The 16,581-nt window shown below is 28.0% G+C and overlaps 1 protein-coding gene across 2 annotated transcripts in view; it reads left to right on the forward strand.

Annotated features, from left to right (window-relative positions):
- Positions 1 to 50: 50 nt before the first annotated feature.
- LOC100205101 (atrial natriuretic peptide receptor 1) overlaps positions 51 to 16,581 on the forward strand; it is a 48,380-nt gene continuing 31,849 nt past the window's right edge. Inside the window, exons 1-3 of one of the 2 annotated variants that reach the window (XM_065816587.1) lie at positions 51 to 1,061; positions 9,095 to 9,390; positions 11,409 to 11,544. In XM_065816587.1, the coding sequence (XP_065672659.1) occupies positions 371 to 1,061; positions 9,095 to 9,390; positions 11,409 to 11,544 (1,123 nt within the window). In that variant the 5' untranslated portion in view covers positions 51 to 370. Of the gene's footprint in view, positions 1,062 to 3,755; positions 4,092 to 9,094; positions 9,391 to 11,408; positions 11,545 to 16,581 lie in introns of those variants that run through there. The other variant, XM_065816588.1, reaches the window with a different exon arrangement.

A 16,581-nucleotide genomic window follows, 5' to 3' on the forward strand; every position in this document is an offset into this window, starting at 1 on the left:
ATATATATATATATATACACATATATAATCTCAAACTGCAATTTCTTCTCAGAAAAGTTAAATAAACAAATAAAAAAGGTTTCAGACAATGTTTTGACAGATGTTAGATGGAAGCCAATGCGTTTTACAGTAACTACCGTGTATTTCAGCACATTTTTTCTAGTATATAGTATTTATTTAACGAGCTTCCATAGAAGGAAAATGCTAATCAAAAGCTAATTTTCAAAATTGTTTAATGACCTTTTAATTGAAATTTAACTGAACTTAAGTGAAGATCTCAATCAAGTCAATTTTTGAAAAGAAAAAAAAAGAGAACAAAGTTAATCTACGTCTCTCTATTTATGTAAGAAAGAGTTTTGTGTTATACGAAATGAGATTTTTTAAAACCAGTGAAAACCATGTACTGCATTTGCTAGTCATTGTTTTATGTATAAAGTTTATTGTTTGTAAAAATTTAACTATTGGTTTATTTTTGCCTTGGACTGGTTCATGGGCTGTTGGTAACAAGTTTGCTGGGGCAGCTACTGTTGCCATCAATGATATTAATAATAATACAAACGTTCTTAAAAACTATAAGTTGTACATAGCATGGAAAGATTGCATGTGCAACGCTATCCAAAGTGTCGGAAAAACTGCGGATTTCCAGACAGAAGAATTTAATGGAAAAAAAGGGGTTGACGTTTATATAGGTCCTTATTGTTCCGATGGATGTACACCTAGCGGATTATTAGCAGCATATTTCAAAAAACCCATGATATCCTACAGTTGCACATCACAGGATCTTTCTGAAAAAAAACTATATCCAACGTTTGCTCGCACTGTAATGGAGGCTCGGTCATCGCCTATAACATTCTATGAAAAATTCGCGTTATTAATGTCCGAATTTCGTTGGAAAAGAATTACATTGATAGTGTCTCAGAAAGCTGCTTGGGTTTCATTAAAACAAGTAGTTTACGAAAAACTGACAGAAAAAGGAAATACTGTAGAGTTTCAACACTTTAATGACGATAATAAAACCGGCTTTAAAGAGGTGCTTGAGAAGGTTAAACGAAATGCACGCAGTAAGTTTAAAAATTTATTTGATTAATTATATTTAAAGAAAAAATGTTGCTTTTATTTACTTAAAAGTTAGTTTTTATACATATTGCTTTAAAGTATATTTTATAATAGCATGAGCTTATGTTTATAATGTAAATAAAACAAGCAGTCGAGTTTGTTTACTAAGTAAACCCCGGGTAAAATATTTTACGCAAAACTGAAGCGATGAACTATTAGACAGGGAAAACGAACCACCGAAAGAACCTCTGCATAATAATATAGACAATTTTAATGTTATAAAAACACTAGGTAGGGGAGACCAGTGCTTCAAAAGTATAAATATAAAAAGTTTGCAAACTTACTACAGTAAGTCGGCGCTAATCATTAAAACTTTGTAAAAATTTCTCAAAAGTAATTTTTGAGAAAGAGTTGCTTTAAAAAAAAATTAAAAAAGGAATAATATTTTTTGGTAAAAATAATGACAAGTTTTATTTGTTAAAAAATAATTATTAAAAATATAGAGAAGAAGGGGAAAATATGGAATAGTCGGTTGTTGTTGAACCATTCAATACATAACAAAGCGTGTTTAGTTATTTTCAAAATTTTCGTCAAGAAAGTTTTCAAATAATTTAATTTACTAGGGATACACGCGACTTGAACGTTGATGCAACAAAATTTAACGTATTCTAAAAGAGTAGCGGTTTTTTATACTGTGATTGTTTTTTGCTGAAAAGGTTCATCAGTTTAATGGTTCATTTTCCAAGATTTTATAATTCCCGAACAAAAATAATCAACCAGAACAAAACAAGTAAAAACTACAAAATAAAAAAAAACATTCAAAGAAACTCTTAGCTATTAGAGATGGTTTCAGTGTTAGAAGTCATGGTTTCAGTGCATGAATAAAATAAAAAAAGAAGTCATGAATATTTCCTTTCCGTGAACGAAGATTATATTTGTTATTTTTGTAAATAGATAGCAGAAACGACTGTCACCTAATATTCAGAAGGAAAAAAAAGTTTTTTTTAGGTTATAACAATTTCTCCCTCAGTTCCGAAATGCTGTTCCGATTAGTATTCAACGTAAAGAATTATTGAAAATAAATTATAGTTGTTAATTTTTTTTAATTTTTTGTATAAAATATATCATGTTATATAATAAAAAGCATATAAAATATATTTTATAGTAAAAAAAATTACAAAAGCTTATTTTCAATAAGGGATCGTCCATAAATTACGCAACGCTAATTTTATTCAAAAAACAGAGGTAAGAGATCTTAAGCTCTTTTACTTTAATTAAACTTAATGTGCTTTTTGATTTTATACTTTACTTTACTTAAGGCTCTGTGAGGGCTTTGATTTTTTTTGTGTTTTTTTTTATTAGTGAAATTTAACGTTGCCTTATTTAAGGGCGATGGTTACGTTGAATGCAAATCGGAACAGTATTTCGAACGAAGGGAGTGTTTTAAGAACTACTTTTTCAATTGTTTAAATCACCTGTTCTAGATTATCCGACTATTCCATTACCCCCAATTTTAAAAATTACAAATTTTGTTTCATAGATCCCTATTCACCTTTAAATAGACATTCAAAAATCTTTATATTAAAAATTGTATTAGTTAAAAACAGCACAGTTAACAAATGCGAAAATACTCTTGAAGTCGCTGCTTATTTAACTTCGATTACTCTAATACTCTAAAATCTCTGCGCACGAGAGCCATTATTATCCGACTTCTTGCCATTAGTTAAACTAAGCAAAATTAATCAACTTTGAAAATGTAGAAAAAACGATGGATAATTTTTATAGCGCGACTATTTATTGCTAAAACAATATTTTGTGTTTATACAATACTTTTCTAATGTCGAGTAACTGAATAATAGATTATATAGATACAAAAATACTTTATTGATATTATAATTAATATATACCAAGCTTTACTTGAAATAAAAACTCGACTGAAAACTTGTATAACTAGAAACTCCTTAAAATATTTTTTTTCTTTTGTCGTTTAAAGTAATTTTCATGTTTTGAAGTCACATTACTTTAAATAACTTTTTACCAGGGCCGTCCCGAGGGAGGGGGTTAGGGGTAAGGTGGTGTCTAGCCTCCCCACGAATTTTTTTAGTCGGCAAATCAGACACTAGAGTCGGCAAAATTAAATCTATAGTTGGCAGTCGGCAAATGTCAGCCAACGAGGACCTTTTTTTTTTTATTTTACAGCTATGTTAGTCGGTAAAAGTTTTTTTTTTTGGAGTTTGTATTAAAAAAACTTATACCTTTTTCACACCGACAATAAAACAAGTTTTAACAGTAGTATTTTAAACAAATTTTTTTATTCACATCAAATTTAAATTCTACGAAAAAAGCACAAAAGCTATTAAAATAAAACAGCCTCGTGATGTTGTTTTAATAGGACACGATTAAGACGTAGTTTATTTAAGTACATGTTTGGGTGAATGAAGTATTAGTAGTATATAATTTGTCATAATGAAGTAGTATATAATATGTCATACGTAAGGAGTATATAAGGAGTATATTGTATAGGAGTATATAAGGAGTATATAAGGAGTATATTGTATAGGAGTATATAAGGAGTATACGTAAGGAGTATATAAGGAATATATTGTCATAAGTAGTATATAATTTGTCATAATTTTTCATAATGAAGTATTAGTAGTATATAATTTGTCATACGTAAGGAGGTTTAATAAATAGGAAACGCCTAGTATATAGTTTATATAAAACGCGGTGAAGCCAGTTTTGAAAGTCAACCGCCATCTTGGTTAACCCAAAACATTGTTATGTTTTGCGCGGAACTTTATATTTTTAAGAGAAAACTTTGTTGAAAATAAGTCAAAATATAGAATAAATGATTGAATAATTTGCCAGTTGTTTCCGAGGTTGTAATAAACTACAAAGAATTGTTTGCTAACTGATTGTCGGGTTCAGTTTATTTCAAAATATTGGAATACTGAAGTAGACATTCAGATAGTAAACACGCTTTTAGAAGATGCCATATTTAAAACAGTGTGAACATCTTATGGAATAAAATAATTGTGAGTTTTTTGTTAAAGTTTAACAAAATTAAAAATAAACTTGAATAAAAACAAAAATATTAAATATACATATTTATCTTTCAATATCTTAATTATTGTGTTTATATATATAAACACAATAATTAAGATATTGAAAGATAAATATGTATATTTAATATTTTTGGATTTTTGTAGTTTTGTAAAATATATATATATATATATACATATATATGTACATACATATATATATATATATATATATATATATATATATATATATATATATATATATATATATATATATATATATATATATATATGTTAGTAGAAAATCACTTAACACATGTTAAGTGATTTTCTACTAATATATAATTGCTCTGTTCTTTTAAGGACATTGAGCGCTCTATTGTGTAGAATACTTTTTAAAGTTGTTTAAATATATATATATATATATATATATATATATATATATATATATATATATATATATATATATATATATATATATATATATATATATATATATATATATATATATATATATATATATATATATATATATATATATATATATATATATATATGGGCGCTACTGCAGTTTCTCCCCCCCCCCCCCTTTTTTTTTTTTGTATTGCTGGTTATGATAGAGAATTTTATGCTGATTACAAATCGTATAAAACATAGGTCTGAAAATCAACAAAAAGTGCTCTTATTTGCTATTGAAGTTTAAAAAGTTATACTCAAAAACGCTAATATTCGCCATTTTTTTAAAACGTTTTACATCAAAGTTTACATTTTGAAATCAATCGGTTAGAAAATCTTTTTTTAATTATGCAACCCGGTTTTTATTGTCGTCAAAATTAAATTATATTTAAATTAAATGTTTTTAATAATATATTTTTAATTAATTTTTTAAAAATTAATTTAAGATTTTGCTTTTTAAATGTACATAAATCGACTGGCAAATAGGGATTGGCGCAATTAAATGTACATGCATCGATTGAAAAATACGGATTTGCGCAATTGAATGTATATACATCGACTGACAAATAGGGATTGGCACAACTAAATGCACATATATTGACTGACAAATAGGGAGTGGCGCGATTAAAAGTACATGATTTGAGACAGGGTTAGGGTTTGGGTCAGAGATAAACCAGAAAATGATGCGCTCAGCATTTTTTAACAGTTTTGCTTTACATTTTTGATAGAAACCAGGCTTTTTTAAATTCATCGTTAAAAAGAATTTTATTTATAACTGAGTATGAAAAAATGGCGAATATTAGCGTTTTTTAGTATAATTTTTTAAACTTCAACAGCAATTTAGAGCACTTTTTGTTGGTTTTCAGACCTATGTTTTTCGACGATTCATAATCAGCATAAAATTCTCTATCATATTCTGCAATAAAAAAAAGGGGGGGGGGGAGAAACTGCAGTAGCGCCTATATATCTATATATATATGTATGTAAATATATATATATATGTAAATATATATGTATGTAAATATATATATATGTAAATATATATATATGTAAATATATATATATGTAAATATATATATATATACGGCAAATATATACAGCATTTTCAAAAAATGAAGAAAAGACAAAGAAGAATGAAAGAAAAGATTGCTGCCCCATCCTAAACTCTCAGTCGATGTAGCAGCACTCTGCTGCAAGTCAGGCTATTTGTCAGTCGATGTATGTACTGAAGCTCCCGGCAGCAGGCTATTTCAGTGTAACGTCACAGTGTTTATCTAAACTAGCAATTTAACTTAAGAGAAATTCTAACAAACACAATAAAAGTAATTTATAAATTATAAATTACTTTTATGCTTTTGTCAGAATTTCTCCGGCCTTTTAATCTTATTGTTATAGAATAATCAGAACAGTTTAAGGTTGCTAAATAAAAACTTAAGCACAATCAATAGCTACAATTCGCCAATCTATGCAGATTTTCCTAAAGCACTACCTAACAAACTGCTTATAAGTTTAACCCATGTGGTTAATTTGATATAAGAAGCAGTAGGAGAAATTCCAAATCAAAAAAATAAATTCATTACGGTGTAAAAGCTTTTTTATATTTAGATTATATTTAAATCTATGCATTCTATAATTCATTATATATTCTTTTTTATATTTAGAACTTAAATTTATAAATTCTGCAAAGGTATAAGAAGGTAAAAAACTATTCAGGTTGTGTATAGTTTTTTAACCATATTTATATCTAAGTATTTTAAAGTTCAATGAAAGCCCTTGATTGAATTAGCTTTACAAATTGATGTATTAGCTTGAAAATCCCATTTTAGATCTAATTGAGTTATGAAACTAAGATTACCGCAAAGATAGTTTATTGCTAAAAATCTTAATTTTTATCAGAATCATTTGAGGATTAGTTCTGCTAATATGCATGACCTTGCATTTATCATAAATGAAATTTGTTATTTAGATTAATGACCACTCTATAAGATAATTTAGATCTGCTCGCAGCTTTATAGAATCTTCTGCTGTTTTTGTGTTTATTACTTTACTGTCTTCTGCATGCTTTATAAAGTTTTTTTATCTTTAGACAAATCTTTTTTTTATAGTTCAACCATTTTATGTAAATCTTCTGCTATACTCTATAATAATAATAATAATAATAATAATAATAATAATAATAATAATAATAATAATAATAATAATAATAATAATAATAATAATAATGGGATGTGGTCAACATCCCATAAAAATTTCATTATTTTGTGCATAGGTGACATTTTTGTACAATTCCATAACATTACATATGCTTTACAATTCATTTCATGCAGGCCTTAATGCAATTTTAGCTACATATACAATTCTTTCTTTTTTAGATATTATATATATTTTATATACTATATAAGGCTGTATATATACTATATGTAAAAGAAGACTGTATAAGACTTTTTTTTAATTTTACTTTCAATATAATTGTGTATTCTACTGCTACTGTATATATTGTTATGCATATTTATGTTTTATTATTTTCACAGTTGTAGTTGTTTTAGCATATATTTTTTTTCAATTTTTTTTTATATTTAATGGCCTTAATATATATATTAAGTTTTCTAACATTTACCACTCATCCTACTCACCCCTTCTAATTTTTAACAAATACATTAACCACATGCTAATCTAATTCTTTGTTATGCTAATCTAATGGCTTTGTTCCAACAAACTTTCTCCAAATTCTAATAAAACTGAATTTGAATAAACTTTAGGTTAAGTGAGCAGAAAATCAACCTTGTTAATCTCTATCTCTGTAAATTATTTCTAATTTCTCTCTTTTATTGTAAAGATTTTGCAATGAAACTAACAGTTCTAAAGGCATATATTCCATTACATCAATATTGATACACTTTTGAACATATACAATGCTATTTTGGACTTACATCAAAGATGTGCTTGCCAATTCTATCAACTAATGCTTGACAATTCCATCAACAAGCTCTTATTAGGATAACCTAGTAAGAGCTTGTTGATGGAATTGTAAAAGTTAATCTTATCTATTAATCTCCAAAACAAGGCTTTAATGATAATTTTCAGCATTTATTTTTTTTCAGCATCATAGTTATATTTTTTTAATGATAATTTATTTTCGGCATCATAGTTTTAATCCTAATAGGCTCTATTTAACTACTAAAGTGTTAAAACTATGTGATTACATTCAACACTCAAACTGCCAATTTGTCTTAGGGTTGCCACCTCTCTCGGATTGTACAGGAATCTCCCAGATTTTGATATCAGCGCCTGTCTCCCAGAAGTAATTTGAAAAAACATCGAAATCTCCTGGAATGCGAAAATCTCCTAAAATTTTATATTTTTTGCAGATAATGTATATGTTCTAAGTGTTAAAAACACGATTCTTTAGCAAAAGGCGTTGCTTATGTGCGAAGCGATGCCATCTAGCGAGTTGCTTCAGAGCTCAAGATTAGAGTACATTAAAGTTTATACGCGAACACTACTGTATTCTGCGTAATGTTCAAACAACGCTGGTAGAGACCAACATGAATGTGGTGGATCAATGTAGTAGTTTTTTTATAAAACTCGCAGAAAAAAGTGTGGTGATGGTGGCAAACTTTTCAAAGTAGTATCCTATATTCTTCATACCTGTTTCAAATTCTTCATGTGAACGAACTTTCAGTGTGATGAATTCTTTATGGTCTAAAGAACAAAATCGTCTTTGACTTAGTGTCTTGCGAGCTGAGCTGCAGGTGTGTGAAAATATGAAGTACAAATGTTCTCAGTTTTATGACTTCTTATTGAAGATTGCTGCAAGATCTGATCAGAAATTTACGTTTAAATGCAGGTAGTTTTCATTTTTCATGACAGTACTGAAACCCTATTGTAATCATTGTAATAACTTTATTCAATCAAGTACACAGGAATTGCTGTATTGCATATAATTTAAATAAAATATGATTGCCAGCCCCCAAAACCTCAAGCAGAATCTTGCTCATCGCTCGCCATGCCCCGCCCAATCTGATTTCCCGGATTCAACCTAGCTATAGGTGGCAACCCTAATTTGTCTGGAGCCACCAACACAAAAACCTACTTTGAACTTTTATCAACTTCTTTGCAAAAAGTGCAAACACTCATTTTCATTTTTAATCTAGTAGTAGTTTAAACCTGTCTGTCTCAAAACACTGCTCTACTAATTTTGGACATAAATCTATAAGAATTAAAGCACGTATACTTGGAACAACCCTTCTTATGAACTAAAAGCTCTCAATTCAATTTTTTAACAAAAAAGGGAAAAACCAGTTTTTCAACTTTTCATTTAAAAAATACAGTAAATATTTCTAATTTCTATAATCATATTTGTTGCCATTATTATTGCTTTTTACTATCATTATTATTATTAATGTTACTAACTACTTTTAATTTACTATTTAAACTAGTTTTTGTACAATTTGTAAAAGTTCTTTAAATTTTTCAACATTATTTCAGAATATAATTGATTTTTAATTTTTATATTTTAGTGTTTTATTAATATTATTTAGTTTTTGCAATATTTGGTTACAAAAGTGAAGCTGTTAGAATGCTTGCTGAAGCACGGAAACTTGATATGTTTAATGGGGAATACATGTTTATTACAATGGATTTTTCAGCTGAATCTAGTGAGGTGGATGAAGCAGATTTGTTGGAGTTTAATAAAACTACTGTTTTATCTGGTTTTCTTGACATTAGCCCTGAGCAGCCTTCAGATCACGGAGAAAAATATGAAATTTTTATTAACCAAGTCCGTAACGCAACAAATCAATATCCTTTTTTTAGTAATCTTCAACCAGCTGAAAAGGTCAGTTTTGTAATTTGATAAAGGGTTCATGTAATAAAATTTTTTGAAACTTTTAAATTTATTTAAATTTTTGAACTGTAAAAATTAAAACCTTTTTAAATAACCATAAGATTAATTGAGTATATATCTAAAAGCTATATTCTAATGTTTGCATAATTATTTAAATATAAACAATGTTATAACTTTTTTTTGTACCCTTTAACTTAAATTTAAATTATTAATTTTTCCATACTACTTTGCATTTAAAATTTTTCCTTACTGATTACAAAATTTTTGTTTACTTTATAGTAGTTTATTTTTGCTGTATATTGTAAGTTAAAGAAAATTTATGCAATGATTTTATCTGTGCAGCTTAGCAACCTAGATAATAACAGCGGCCTATACTTATCCAAGGCCATTCCTATCTGTTTTGATAAAATTCTAAAATTAACTTTCTAAGTGTCAATATATGTCTTTACATTTATTCACTGTTCTGTTTGAAGTTGTAATAACTTTAATAGCTTTTTTATAATTTTTCTCACAATTTAATCTAATTTTTCTTTGATATTTCTTGTTTAAGGTAAGTACCAATAAACTTTTTTTAATTTTCTAGCGGAGTGTATTTTTCTTGGTATAGATGTCTAAATCTTTGTTATTTTAGTTTCTTCATTAGAAAAAAGCATTTTTAACAGCTAATTATTTTTAAAGGATAGCACCATATCCTATTTATTCTTCTAAGAAAACACAAACACACCTTTGTGCAACAAAATCACATGAAGTGATGGATCTCAGCAGTGGTTTTGTCAAATAAATCTGTTTAAAAAAGTAAAAGTTATTTAAGAAAAAGAAAAATTAGCCATCAAACTATTAAAGAAACAATGATTAAACATTTAATCATGCTTGTTGCTCTGTGATTTTAGTATATATTTTAAAAATGACCTGAAGCATGTTTAAATTTGCATCAATATTTTAACTAACAAATAATGCAGTTTTATCTAGGTTAATAAAAAGTATAGAAAACTTTTGAATAAATTTTGTATATATTTTGTGTTGGCTTGAATTGTTATTAAAAATAAAATTGAATAAGTTTTGTTTTAGTTTTACTAAGTTATAACTTTTCCAAAATTTCTTTTTATAAAAATTTATTTAAGTTAAATTTTATTTTTAAAATACCAAATCACATATATAAATAAAATTATACATAAATACATGCATAAATTACACATAAATACGTTTATAAGTTTTAAAGCATATTTATACATTTTATTTAAGTAAAGACAAAAAAAAACATTTACAATATATTTATTAAATTTTACAATAAATCTTTTACAATAAAAAAGTTTTTTCTATCAACTTTTTTACTTCTACAGCCAGTTTCTTCTTTTGTAGAATTATCAGGATGAATGTTTGAATCTCAAAAAATTCAAATAAAAATATTTTAACATTTCTTTTTTACAGGAAGTTAAAAATTGTTATCACTAGTTTTTAATTTCTCTATTTTTTTTTTGTAAGCAGAAAGTTACTGCAATGTTTTGTAAATATTAGTTGTGTAAAAACTTCTTTAGAATAATTAATATACTCGAATAATTAATTAAGATTAATTTGTATAATCTTTAGAATAATTAATATAATTAAGATTTGTATAACCTAATAATTAATAGTTAGTATAATCCAAGTTTTGTCAAATGTTTTTATGATTTTTTAAAAGATTTTTTTTTATGTCTGCATTTTAAAACTATTTTGAAATTTTTGTTCATTTATTCTAGCTACTTTTAATTACTTATATAGTTTTATTAGGGTTTCACTTAATTATTAACGTTGATCATGTTATGATTATTTTTACATAAAAACTTTTTATTTATAATGATAATTATATATAACACAAATGTTACATGGACCCATCTACTTATTTTAGCTATTAGGAAAGAGTGTTTGTGGTATTTAAGTGGTTCAGTGTCATATATTTTATGTTTGTATTTTATTATATGAAATTGCTTTTAGTGAATTAGATAGCAATGATTAAATTTGATTTATGATAGGTTGACAATAAAGCAGCATATCTTTATGATGCTATCTACTTATACGCTTTAGCTTACAACAAGACTTTAGAACAAGGTGCAAATCCAGATAATGTTACTGAGCTCATGCAAAGAGTATTTTCTGCAAACTTTACAGGTATATACAAAAATTATTAATTTGTTGTACATTTACTTTAAATACAGTCGTTTCCTCCTTATACCAAACTCTCAGGGGACCAAAAATAACTTACACTAAAAACACATTACTTTTTATCTGAAAAAAATCAGTAACAATAAGGGTACAATTTTAGGTAAAAATCTGTAACCTGGCATTTCTTTAAATTATCTTTTCCATCTTCATTAGATCTTTATGTTTCAGTTCTAGGAGTTGTAGTTTTGACTGTATAAATAGCATTTTAAAGCTTTTTTTTTCTTTTTTTAAACATCTTTGCTTCCAACAAGGTTGCAAACAATCACTAATTAAAGTTGGAAGTTATTGGAAGAGAAAAAAAGATTGCAGAGCAAGGTAACGAATGACAGACGACTTAAAGGATTGCAAATTATATGAATCAGGAAAGCAAGACAAAGGAAGCAAATTCCAAAGAACTAATGTTCGAGGAAAAAAACTAGATGAATAAGAGTTTTTGGAGCACTTAGGAGCAGTCACAGAAAAAGGATGAGACTTATAATAACTTGTAATAAAGAGAAAGAGAAGCAACATTATGACGATGTGGTAATGGTTGGAGGTTGGCTGCAAGAGCAGGTCCAACTATGTTTACAATGCATTTTTGCACCCTGTCTAAAAGAGAAAGGGCATCATTAAAAGATCCGCCCCAGGAAGATGGTTAATGTAAATTAAAAAGAGTATAGGGCCAAGGATTAAATCTTGATGAACCCCTGAAATTACAGAATAAGAAGAAGAGTGCTGTCCATCGAAGACAACCTTTATACTACGATTGGAAAGGAAGGATTCAATAATCTTAAAGATATTACCAGATACACCATAAGAAGAAACTTACGGAGAAGACCAGCATGCCAAACTTTATCAAAAGCTTTAGAAATGTCAAAAGCGATGGCCTTAACCTCTCCACCTTAATCTAATGCACAATAAAACCTATTGGTTATTACTGTTAGCAAATCAGCTGTAGAATGAAAAGATCGAAATCCATATTGATGGTCAGAAAGTAAGTTATTCGATTCAAGATGAGAAATTAAGTATTCGTTAATTAAAGATTAAAAAACCTTGCTTATGATAGGAAGAAGACTAATGGGACGGTAGTTAGATGAATCATATCACTCTCCAGAATTTTTGAAAATAAGGATAACAGATGCCGCTTTCCAGCAGGCTAGAAAACAAGACTGATAAGTGCTTGTTGAATAGTTTTAAGAGTATAGATGACAGATCCGGAGAACACTTTTGCAAGACAATAACAGGTATGTTGTCTGGGCTACAAGCTGTAGAAGAGTCTAAGTAGGAAATCACTTTAGATACAGAAGCTGGAGTGATACGAATGTCAAGCAATGAATCAACTTTTTTGTTGGCAATATCAGGTAGACTGCAACTAGTGGAATCAAGAGATGACATTGATGAAAAGTTCTTAGAAAACAATTTAGCTTTGTCTTTAGGTGAGGTGACAAGGTCTGAACCATACATGAGAGGTGGAATTAAAGATTTGCCCTTATTATTAATACTATTAAAGATTCTCCGGAAGTCACGAGACTTTTTGAGTTAGGGATTAAGAAAGGCAAAAGTTGTGGGTTTTATTGCCTGCAGAATCACTGACACTAGAGCCAAGCCATTTAGTGTGATGAGCATTAAAGTCACCGAAAACAACAATATAGGCTGATGGATAAAGAGAGAGGGCTTGGTCAATATGATCAGAAATAACATCAAAAAGAGTGCAGTCTTGAGATGAAGGAAAGTGATATAGAACAAAGAGAAAGGTGATAGAGTGAAGTGGTGCTAAATAAAAACACATAAAAGAATAGTCTGTTAATTTAAACCTAGTTTCACGACAAATGGGTGATTTCTTATGAATGTAAATGGCCAGGCCAAGCATGTGACTATTAAAGTCTTTACGAATTAAAGGAAGATAACCATCAAAACTAAGATCACAAGATGAGACAGCTGAGCTCAAATTAGTCTCACAAAGAGCAAGTAGGTCTCGTGAACTTTGCAAGAGATAAGACTCAATAGAAGAAAAGTGACTTTGAAGACTACCAGTATTAGTGAATGATAGGTTTAGAGAACTTGGTGACGATAATGGTTTTTTGTGTTTTATAGTTTTTAGTACTTTATTCATTTTTAAATTTGTTGAAGAACTTGACTCAAAGCATAGATAGTACTCAGAACACTGTTTAATAGCCCTAGCAATTGCTGCATTACTATTAATAAACCCTAAGCTGTAACAAAGCCGCTCCAAATGTGGCCTTGGCAAGGCACACCAAAAGTACAAACAGGGAGACCATCCATGCTCAACATGGCACTATTAATACTTTAATATTTTTAGCTGTTTATGGAATCAGCCTCTCTGAGAGCTACCACAGAGTTTGGGAAACCTGACTACCAGCTGGCCTCATAAACCATATAACCATAAACCTCATAAACCATAAAACTGAGTTTTAGGCCTGTACCCTCATTAGGAGATAATAGAATGAGTTGCCTAGTCATAAAAACAGAGACACAAGCAAAACCCATGCATTGAGTCAAGAAGATCCAGCATTTAACATCCTAAACTGGAAACAATGTATTAAAAATACATCTGCGCCAGCTTAATAGATGAAGAAGGGGTGCGAGGCTGGTCAACAGATAGATGTTTTCCCCTTAAGTCTTTGCCTAGGAGGCCTTCTACAAGACAGTAGCCAGGTGCCTTTAAAATCTGCCAAAGATGAGTATTTTTATCGAGACACCATCTCTAGCCTTTAATCAACCAAGAGCCCTAAGGCAGGGGGTGATTTAAGTTGGAGTTGGCATCTCCTAGCCTTTGCCTAACAAGGCGTATCCTACAAGGCAGAAGGATATAAAGCAGATTTTATTGGGTTACATGTTACCAGTAGCAGGATAACCTTACCTGACTGTAGGAGGATAACCTGACCTGACAGTTTTAAAAAGCATCTTCTAATTGAACATTAGATGAGCAAAGCTGGGGCTTCAATGTCTATACTTTTCTAAACATTATCCTCAACATTTTGAGTTTTAAATATGAGCAATGTTTTTAGTATCAGTTTCTTGTGAACAGATGGTTACTATATTTCAATCTAAACTAATGAAAGATTCTGTTGAATATTCTTAGACATCGCTAGGATCTAAATATCACAAACTGTCAAGCTCTTCTGTCAAAGTTTTAAACAAATCATTATCAGCATTATTTGCTGATATAAGATTTTATTAATTAATTGGAGATTTTGATACAGCATTCCAAGAGAAACAACACATTTTGTTGTTTGAAGAATAAATTGTGTTTTTGTGTTAACAAATTATTGTGTTTTTTTAAGGAGTTGTTCACCTTGTGTGAAGAATTTTGTTTTTGTGTTAACAAGTCATTGTGTTTTTGAAGGAGTTGTTCCTTTAAAAAAAAATTTACTGTTACAATTTGAAGTTTTACATATAAGTACATTTTTTTACATGTAAGTACATTTACATATAAGTACAATTTTATGCTATTTTACACTTTTAAATTTTGAACAATGATTTATTGATAGTGTAACATGCAGAAGATGATTGAGAAGTAAAAACAGGAGAGGGATATAATGAATCATTAGTGCATAGAAACTAGTTTCTGAAGTTGGTGCTATTGTTTCTGAAGTTTAAACAAAAATAAAAAAATAAAAGCTATCAACAAATTTTTTAAACAGTTAAAATGTTATTACATTTTAATTGTTAAAAAATGTTAAAACCATACTCTTACCTAATAAATAATTAGGGCAAGAGAGGTCTTAATAGAGAGGAAGGTCTTCTCCTTACATAAAACAAAGAATGAAGTTTTTTGGTTGTTTTCGCGCATTTTAATCTATGATGATAAATTATGTTTTATATTTATATGCATGAAATATGGAGCTGATACGGAAAAACATAATGTAAAGCAGATCAAAAAGCTATTTAATTTTAAAAAGTTTTATTCAAAGCGAACGGATATATCCAATGGCACTCAAATGAAAGTAATTGTAAGATGCAAAAAAATTTAAAGTGTTAATGTTTAGAGAAATAAAGTCGAGAGAAACAGAATATAGAATTTTTAAAATTTTTTTTATTTTGAAATGAATTTAAGCCTTATAAAAAAATATTAAAATATGACGGGTACCATTAAACAATTGAACGACAATGATGCCAAGTCATAAAATCCCAGATATACATAACTTGATATGTAACAAATTAAACTTGACATTATATAATTTTTTTATATTAAAAAGTTATATATATTAAATCATATATTAATAAAAAAAGATAAAAAAGTTGTTTTTTTAATTCCTGTTGTGAGCAAAACATCACGTCAATGAATTATATTTAGATGATTTTCAAAATCAGTTTTTAAAGAAACTCTATGTTTAAATATTTTATTTGTTTAGTAGATAGTTTTTTATGTAATGAATTTGCAGTAAGCAAGCAAAAAAAAAAAAAAAACAGTTAATATTAATTTAAAATTAAGTTTAAATTTTTTTAAATCACATTTGATTTAAAGTTTTTTTAATAAAATTTTTTTTAATTAAATATGATGAAAAGTTTAAACTTTTCATTTTTCTTTAATTCTTTAAACTAAAAGTTCCTAATCTAAAATGCAGTATTGGTTTAGTGGTAGAGTGTTCTCTTCATAAGCAAGAAATTCCAACTTCAATCCACACTATGTCCCTGGTAGTACAATGCTTAACTTGTTTATCTGCAGAGCGGCCTTTTTTGTCAAGGTTTGTAATTTTGGAGTTAAAGAGTTGAGAGAGGGTTGTAACAATAATAAAGTAGCTTTTTTAAGTAAAAAAAATGTATTTAATAATCTTTTTTTATCAAAAAATAATTTTTTTTACATTAACCAATAATTGACCTCTTAAAAGAAAAAATTCCATGTGATTGTCATATCTATAAGATTGTTTGTTTTTAGCTGTTTTTTTAAAACATGGTTTTATGTTAGTAATTACTGCCTTTAATATCTCATTGCTATTAGCCACAACTTGCACAATTTTCCATGAAAAATAGCTCCTTTTT

This window comes from Hydra vulgaris, chromosome 13 (genome assembly GCF_038396675.1).
Source record: "Hydra vulgaris chromosome 13, alternate assembly HydraT2T_AEP".
In the NCBI taxonomy this organism is placed as follows: domain Eukaryota; kingdom Metazoa; phylum Cnidaria; class Hydrozoa; order Anthoathecata; family Hydridae; genus Hydra; species Hydra vulgaris.